The 8,014-nt window shown below is 40.2% G+C and overlaps 4 protein-coding genes across 8 annotated transcripts in view; 1 reads left to right on the top strand and 3 right to left on the bottom strand.

The window, feature by feature from the left end:
- The window catches only part of LOC109541931 (E3 ubiquitin-protein ligase CBL-B), a 46,870-nt gene extending 45,071 nt beyond the window's left edge, over window positions 1-1,799 (bottom strand). For both annotated transcript variants that reach the window (XM_019910929.2, XM_048669436.1), the window contains exon 1: window positions 1,044-1,799. In XM_019910929.2, the coding sequence (XP_019766488.1) occupies window positions 1,044-1,585 (542 nt within the window). In that variant the 5' untranslated portion in view covers window positions 1,586-1,799. The remainder of the gene's footprint in view (window positions 1-1,043) is intronic.
- Window positions 1-8,014, bottom strand: part of LOC109541951 (ADP,ATP carrier protein 1) — an 18,485-nt gene that overhangs the window by 2,016 nt on the left and 8,455 nt on the right. The gene's annotated exons all lie outside the window — the stretch shown is intronic.
- On the top strand, window positions 2,244-4,964 carry LOC109541947 (dnaJ homolog subfamily B member 12). 2 transcript variants are annotated; one of them, XM_019910948.2, is made up of 8 exons: window positions 2,244-2,352; window positions 2,441-2,600; window positions 2,995-3,136; window positions 3,198-3,343; window positions 3,405-3,655; window positions 3,709-3,827; window positions 3,882-4,045; window positions 4,305-4,964. In XM_019910948.2, the coding sequence occupies exons 2-8, from the start codon at window positions 2,468-2,470 to the stop codon at window positions 4,424-4,426; spliced, it is 1,077 nt and encodes a 358-aa protein (XP_019766507.1). In that variant the 5' UTR covers window positions 2,244-2,352; window positions 2,441-2,467; the 3' UTR covers window positions 4,427-4,964. The 2 variants fall into 2 exon arrangements, with proteins under 2 accessions (XP_019766507.1, XP_019766508.1); XM_019910949.2 differs by having other exon boundaries at window positions 2,292-2,352; window positions 2,422-2,600.
- Window positions 4,944-8,008, bottom strand: LOC109541953 (nucleolin). Of its 3 annotated transcripts, XM_019910958.2 has the most exons (5): window positions 6,388-8,008; window positions 6,062-6,332; window positions 5,408-6,004; window positions 5,243-5,355; window positions 4,944-5,114 (listed from the first exon to the last, which is right to left on the bottom strand). In XM_019910958.2, the coding sequence occupies exons 2-4, from the start codon at window positions 6,064-6,066 to the stop codon at window positions 5,247-5,249; spliced, it is 711 nt and encodes a 236-aa protein (XP_019766517.2). In that variant the 5' UTR covers window positions 6,067-6,332; window positions 6,388-8,008; the 3' UTR covers window positions 4,944-5,114; window positions 5,243-5,246. The 3 variants fall into 3 exon arrangements, with proteins under 3 accessions (XP_019766517.2, XP_019766516.2, XP_019766519.2); XM_019910957.2 differs by having other exon boundaries at window positions 6,062-8,008; XM_019910960.2 differs by lacking the exon at window positions 5,243-5,355 and having other exon boundaries at window positions 6,062-6,916.

Raw genomic sequence — 8,014 nt, 5'->3', positions numbered from 1 at the left:
TGCAATAATCTTGCGACACCCTTGCACAAAACGACGATCATTTTTCTAATTTCATAGATAACAGAAGACTGTATTTTTTCTACATAACCCCCCCTTAACTTTAAAGCTGGATCCACCCCTGTATGTATCTATTCGAGAAGTCACCAGCGAAGAAATAACACAATTTAATGGATGCAAATTCGATTCGCCCACCATATCTGGAACAATTGTGACGCTAATCAGGATTGTTTGGTCACACTTACTTAATATGCAATCAACTATTTCCTCTGTCTGTTTTATGCCTTATGCATTTGCGTATTGTTGAAAAAACACGACGCGTACAGTCTGAAGGTGAACGCAGTAGCATATGCAGCATACGACTTAACAACTATTTGGGCTCAGAACTGATGAATTTGTCCAAAAAACAATTTCACCGAAAACTGTGTTCTGTTTACGCTGCAAACAACTAAAGGTCAAAGTTTTCCTTCAATTCCAAGCAATTTCCAAAGATCCAGTTGAATTTTTGGCACGTTTTATGGGTTTAGCTTATATAGGGTAGGCATAAAGTAGCAAAAATGCCATTCTATTTGCACTGCAAACCGAAGTTTGCTTAATTAGTTAGGAACTTTCGAAGATCAACTTTGCAAAACTGCCACATGCTGCAGGTACTTATAGCTTAAAGCTTTCATTCTGACCAATCGGGGGCAGTTGGGAGGCAATTTTTTGCTCATTTTGCATCAAAAAGTCCGAAGTTTCCTTGATTTACACAAGTTGTATTTCTGCCACCTGCTGCTGGCCCATCTTCATTCTAACCAATCCAGGGCGGTTGTAGCGAAAAGCGGAAACTCTGTTCTATTTAGTCAGTAAATCTTCTGATGCTACAGCTTTTTGCAGTTATTTGAAAAAACTCCAATTAAGTAGGTTTGTATAAGCCAATGCAAAGGGGACCAAAATCAGTCTTTAAAGCTAAATAGTTGGTGATTGCCGCTGTAACGGCAAGAAACATAAAAGCATAAAATGCCTGTATGAAGAAAATAGAGAGCAGAGTGAGGTAAGTGCCTTACCTATTGCCAAAGTTGTTCTTCCAGAATTCGGCAGCATCAGACTTGGTGATTCGGAACTGGTCCCCAGCGAACCACCCGTTCGGGAAAAGCGCTTTGAGTTCACTTAACATATGACTAAACACTAAACTTAATTTGGTTAAATTTCGACGATAATGCGAGTTCTCATCGAACATCTTGTCTTTGCCCTCCTTGAACAGTTTGATGGCCTGTTTGCACTTTCGCATTAGATTGATAATAAATACGTTGAAATACTCGATGCTATGCAATGCCGACATGTTGTCCTCATACTTTGAGTAGATGAGCCGCAGTCTTTGATAGGTATCCGGTAGAATATCCAGAATGAATGGAGGTGAATTTTTCAGGTTCATTCGCTGGTGTTGGCACAGTTTGACCACTTTGTCCATCAGTTTCCATGTTTTGTCTAAAGTCCGTTTGTCGGTCGCGAACTTCGGATGGGCCACAGCGTCGGAAAAAGCCCCTTGGAGCTTGGAAAATATCGTGGAAAAATTCTTATGCTGCATGGGCCGATTTCTACCTGACATCGTGATTGTTACGAACGGTTTGCACGTTTGCCCCTGACGAAAATCACATCACGCACCACCACATCATCCGATCGCCAACTTAATTCACATTATTAGTTATTAATGTTTTCGATTGAGTACCGTAGAATCCATTGGAGTAAACAACCATTCACGAAATTGCTGCAAACAGTGCAAACACGGATGTCATTTTCTTCCTCGCCTTGAAGTTTCAAAGGACGCGCCAACAGGACCGCATTATAACGGTACTATCGGATTTTTCTCTCCAGCTCCATTCACTTGCTCTGAGCCTTACTGCAGGCCGCGGGATTGTTCCCCCAAAATTATCCTTCAAGCTGCATCAACTTCGTCAAGTTCCAAGTGCGACAAAAGTAATTTAACGCACTTGAAAATCCGCTGGTGAAAATGCGTCGAGTTCGGCCCTGGATAAGCGAAGGTTCCCATCGTTGCCTACTACCACGCAACCAGACACCGACGACTGCCGCGCGGGTTGCATGTATTGGACAAATGGTTAAATCACAGACCAGTTCTTTGAAGTTTTTTCTCTAACATTCCAATATCCTGGAAAAATGCGCAATTTTCCAACACTTCTGCAATTTTTTTAGTTCCTTTTTATATTTCCACCGAATTAAGTCTTGGCAGTCTATATCCGCGTCTCTTTCCCACTCATCTGGCTCTTTTCCTGCATCCATGCCTGCACCCTTCACCAGGAATCAGCTGACTTTGATGCAGGTTGTCAAATAATCCAGTGTCACACATCGCTTAAACAGGTAATCGATTTAGGCCACTTTATTGATATTTTCCTGCAACCTGATATAAACACGTCGATTTCAATCTAGTCTTTGAACTGTTTTGTAGAGTCCCGGCCCGATTGCTGCACAAATCATGGACAGTAACAAGGACGAAGCCTTGAGATGCATTGAGGTTGCTCAAAAGTACATTAAAGAGAGGAATAAGGGAAAAGCCCTCAAATTCCTCAATAAAGCCGAGCAGTTGTTCCCCACTCAACAAGCTCAAGGTATAAAGTACATAATAACAAAGCATTTCATGACAATCATTGCATAAATGCGTTGTCTTTTGCGCCTTCGAGGAAACCTCCACATCCAGTTTCGAGTTATTATTTGAAGCCTTAAGAAGGTGGAACGTAGATGATGCTGGTGTAGATACTGCTGATTTTCCGGGCTAGACATGTACGTCTATGAGCGTTGATTGCTCGTTGCAAGTCAATATTTTGAGATTCTGACTTTGTCTAGGTGTTGGGGGATTAGTAGGATCATTGGGGCCATTTTGTCTGACAAATCAATTCAGCTCTGCTGGTTCTAAGTCACTGTGAAAGAACCAGAAGGATTCTTCGGGGGAAAGTTCCCTTCGTCGCTTTATCATCAGTTTAAAAGTTTTGTCTTGTTTTTCAGATCTTTTGCTGCAAGTATCTATAATGCCAGATAACGTGGAAACTGAGCAACCGCGAAAGCGAAAGCTCTCCGTTCCCCGAGACGCGTCGCCAAAGAAGCCCGAATATACATCAGAGCAGGTGGCTCTAGTGAAGCGAATAAGGCAAGATTACAGTAACTTCTTCCAGCAAAAAAACAGCGTTGCTCAATAAGGAATATTCTAGGGCCTGCAAGGATTACTACGAAATTCTGTGCATCAGTAAAGATGCCACGGATAACGAAATAAAAAAGTCGTATAAGAAAATCGCGTTGCAGCTGCATCCGGACAAAAATCGGGCACCAGGCGCAGATGAAGCTTTCAAGGCAGTAGGTGAGGAAACCCTCAATTTCCGTGAATTTCTGTGGGTAATGTAAATTCGGTGTTCTTGCAGGAAATGCCGTCGCAGTGCTCACAGACGTAGAGAAGCGCAAGCGGTATGATTTGTATGGCAATGACGAGGAAAGAGTTAGCAGACACAGCAATCAGCAATACAGCCGCGGGTTCGAAGCAGAAGTGAACCCTGAAGAGTTATTCAACATGTTCTTCGGAAGTTCGTTAGGAAATCCGGTTTACATGCGAAGAGGGGGCAGATGGCACCGCCACTATGAGGAACCGCCATCGGAGCGGCGCCAAAGAAGAGAAGTAAGCCCACGATGGAGTTTTGGCAATTTTATAGAATCGAGCCCCTGTTTTAGAACCGCACTGAAAACATGTCGGCGATCACCCAGCTTTTGCCCATTTTGCTAGCGGTTTTTTTATCTATGGCATCCAGTATGTTTATGTCTGAATCGCCTTATTCGCTAAGCCCAAATACGTAAGTAACCGACTGTTAGTGTAAGTGTAAGTAGTTCAAAGTGTCCATTTCCAGGAAATACACTGAGCTAAGAAAAACCAACGAGTTGCAAATTCCCTACTATGTGAAGCCCAGTTTCCACGACGACTATCCGGGATCCCTAAAGCGGCTCGAGCAGCTCGTTCAAGAGGACTTTGTGCAGAGCATGAGGCTGCAATGCACCAAAGAAACCAAATTCCGTAAATGTTTTGAATTTGTTTTTTACACCGTGTGGTTGAGTGTAGCCAAATTACTTCGCAAACTCAAACACTTTCTAATGATCGCGGATGAGGTCAATTGAACAATAAAACTAACATAATTCCCTGCCTTAGAGAACGTTTTTATATCTGTTTGGCGTCACTGATTGAGCTTTTATGTCTGTTGAGCCCATCCAGGTGAACAGCTTTAAAGGGGGCTAATCTGAATCTAATGCCAGTTCTTTTTGTGTTGTTCTTTAAGGTGAAACCATGATCTGGAAAAGCAAATTCTCTAATGATCCTGAGAGCTATCGGAAGGCGGAGCGGCTGAAGACTCCGTCCTGTTCGGTCATGGACAACCTAAGGAAATTCCGGCATCCGTGAAGACGTGCTTAAACTTCTATTTGTTAGGGAGCGGTTTGTTTTAATGTATTCGTCAACGAAATTAAGGTAATATTGACAATGAGACGTGATTTTGCCATTCAATTAGAGGGGAAAATGCTTTATGGTTTGCATTTAGTTAATATATCAAGTTCAAGTTCATTCTGTATCAATTTCCAGGCATTGCGGAATGAGGGTGGGAGGAGGTTTTAATGTTTAGGGGCATACCAAAGCAATTCTGTTCGGGGGTAGATTTTCCAATATAAACATATGCAACGTTACTAGAAGTAGATGAGCACTTTCAAGTCACATTACCAGTCACAAATGTTTACAATTAAAAATTCTCCGTCGGGAGAAGACCAATTCAAACTTACTCGACATTTAATTAGCCGTTAAATGTATAACATGTATTTAGTAAATTAGTAATAATGGTAAAATGTAGCCCTGTAAAATTCTTTTCTAATTTTTTCCAGAACGTTTAGAAATGAATTTTATGTTAAATATTAATTTAAAAAGTTAATCAATATCGCTAGTCAAACCAGCCGGTTTTTTATTTCTACAACCTGCACCCGATTCATACATTTGTCTTATTTTACTGCTAAAGTTGGAATACTATTCATCATCGTCCATATAGTGAAACCTCTTGATGGGTTCCTCGTCCTCTTCGCTCGAATCATCATCAGCGTCTTTTCTGCAAATTAATTTAAAGAATCAGGCTACACATCCGAAGAGTCTGGAACCGATTAGATTTGGCTTGGAAAAATTACTGATGATGATAGAATAGGCATGCTATTAAGCGCTAATCTAACCATGTCCTACCATTTTAACGCAAAATGCGTCCGTTTTGAAAAAAGACGTATTTGCCAACACAGATATTAGTAAAATCGGGGTTTTCCCTCTTTCTACTGAGACACAACACATAGTTCAACATCCTAAAAGGGTTACAGGGTGTTGATTTTAGTGACTAGTAAAATTGGCGCTTACCCGTATTCCTTTCTCCCGTTTTTGTGCAATCGCATTATTCGCATATTGCCGTTGTCTTCCTTCTTCTTTTGCTTCTCATGCTGGAATTTAATACTGTATTTTATTTTCTTTTGCTTTTTGCCCTTCGGCTTCACTTCTTCACTGGAGCTGTCGTTTTCTTCACTGCTGCTATCATCGTCGATGTTTTGCCAGCAATCAGCTTTGGCTTTTTTGCAAACTTTTGCTTTCGGATCCTCCTCACTGGTTACGTCCTGGATGTCTTTGCGCCTTAGAATCTTCACTTTTCCATGCTCGATTCGGGCGATAATTTTTTTGTGCTCTTGAGGCTTTTCTTCCCTGGTTTCCTCCTCACTGGAATCAGCGTTGAGGCTTTTTTTGTTTTTCCTTCCAGGGTCTTTTGGTTGCTGATGGCTTTGTCCAGGTTTTTGCGCATTTTTTGCAAGTTCCTCGTCATTCATTGGTCTGTTTCGGGAATTTCCCTCTTTGGTTTTGGTTTTTTGATAGGGATTTTCATCGTTGTATTTCCACTTTTTATCTGCGGTGGTAAAAGACACTATCAGACAGAGCATGAACAGGCTCCCATAAATAGTATAAGGCCTGAAACAAGACAATTGATCTTTCTCTGCTTAGATATATGAAGATTTGGGTGCTTACCGCATTTTCTAGGCGCTATTTACCCTATCACTGGGCACATATTAAGCTTGTCGAAATCCCAATTTGCTGATTTTCTCCAAGTCCACATTATTCACCAATGACTGTTTACATTTCCTCAAATCCCATAAATACGCCAAGAATAACCATTGAACGCAACATTAAACCCGCGTACTTTGCACAAAGTCACCGATCTATTTCAATTTTTTTATTACTTTATTGTCCAGTACGGATTATATAAAGTATTACATGCGGAAAACGTCGCCATACAAAACTTAAAATAAACCAAAAGGTGTATTTCAGTTAACCAAGTGTTTAATTAGCCTTACCGGTTTTAAAATACGCGAGATCATAGACGTGACTTTATCTGAATCTTGGTATTATATTTCAGTTTTTTTGGTAAATTTTTCGGTGGTTGTATTTTTTATTATTTGGGAAAACGGACAATTGCAAGGCCGTTTTTTACGAGAAAATTGATCAGACCGTCCTTTCAATCAATCTGATTTTCCATCAAATTCAATGATTTTCTGTTAGTTAGATATTCAAAGTACGTACTCAAATTCTCTCACTTTTCGCCTAGAATCACATTTTGGAAAAATTTTAGGAAAAAATGTTGACCAATTCTCACTTTAAATCGCCTAAAATTAAGCAATAACTATAGATTACCAACGCTTATTAAACTGAGGCAAAACAGAATTTCACCGCCAAATTTTGCCATTTTAATTTAATCCACCAAAAAACAACATTTCCTGTATGCTATTTTATGATTATTGTATTGACTTTTGCGCGCATTTAATATCGTAAAACGATGTAGATCGGTAAAAGCGGATTTTAGGTAATTTTAAGCAAGAAGCTATAGTCGAATGCGCATTTTCAATATCTAAATCATAAAAATAACCATTGAAATTGATCAAAACGTAAAGATTTTTCCAACCCGGACACACACACTATAGATGAAAACGAATAGAAGCAAAAAAACCAACAATAAAGTAAAAGCGCGGAAAAATAGAGCAAAAAACTGTATTTTATTTGTGTCTAGCTTCAGAAGTTTTTGTACATAAGTTTTCTATCAGCAGTTTTTCTGAAGATTTTTATCCAGCGTTCTGCGGTGTTGAGCGCCTGTGTTTGCAAACTTTCTTGTACAACAAAGGCGGTGTCATCCGCATGTCCCAAAGCGTATAAATGGCTGAAATGATCGTAACAATCTGGAATGCCCGATCAAACAACCGATTAAGAAACTTTGAAACAACAATCAATAAAAAGGTGGGGTTTATGTTAAATTTTTCCACAATTCCTGCTGAAGCTACGCCAATGGCTTCAGATGGCCATTATTTATATACCAGACTTGTCGTCCGAAATATCGAGGTATTTTTAAATTCTCCTGGCAGCAGGTTATCCAGATGACGTCGCCAGCACATAGTAGGTACATCAATGCGTTTGCAATAATATCAAATAGATTAGCAAACAATCAAAGGCCTGATTATTTATTATTCCAAGCGACAAACTTGGCTGCAAAAAGTGATGAATAGACTGGCCTGAACTCGAGTTCGGAAAGCGCCAATTTGACTGCGGTGTCTTTGTTCCACACACATAAACAGGCCGGATCTAAAAATACGTTCCAGATTCTGGATCTCACTAAATTCCTGGCTAAAGCCACTAGTGTTCGATCCCGATCCGCCTGACCAATAGCTGAGTGTTTTTGTGTTTAGCCTGATTTTGCGTGAGTTTTCCACGATTTATTTCCAATCTTCACCATGTCTTTGAACTTTCGTTTGGCACTTTACGGTCTTCCAAACCGCAAATCTGCTACAGTACAGATTCTCTAGATTCTATTTGACCCCGCGCTATTTTTAAACTGTTTTTCCATGTTACCTTGAGTGCTTTAGTTTGCAGTAAAACCACCATTAAATCGGGATCAAGATGTTTTTTTGAGGAAACGGCCGTCCATATTGGCAG

The sequence above is a fragment of the Dendroctonus ponderosae genome, unplaced genomic scaffold, assembly GCF_020466585.1.
Source record: "Dendroctonus ponderosae isolate FM_Combo_2020 unplaced genomic scaffold, Dpon_F_20191213v2 Dpon_F_20191213_8, whole genome shotgun sequence".
NCBI lineage: Eukaryota > Metazoa > Arthropoda > Insecta > Coleoptera > Curculionidae > Dendroctonus > Dendroctonus ponderosae.
Note: the sequence above shows the minus strand (reverse complement) of the source record. Positions and strands in the feature narration are given on the sequence as shown.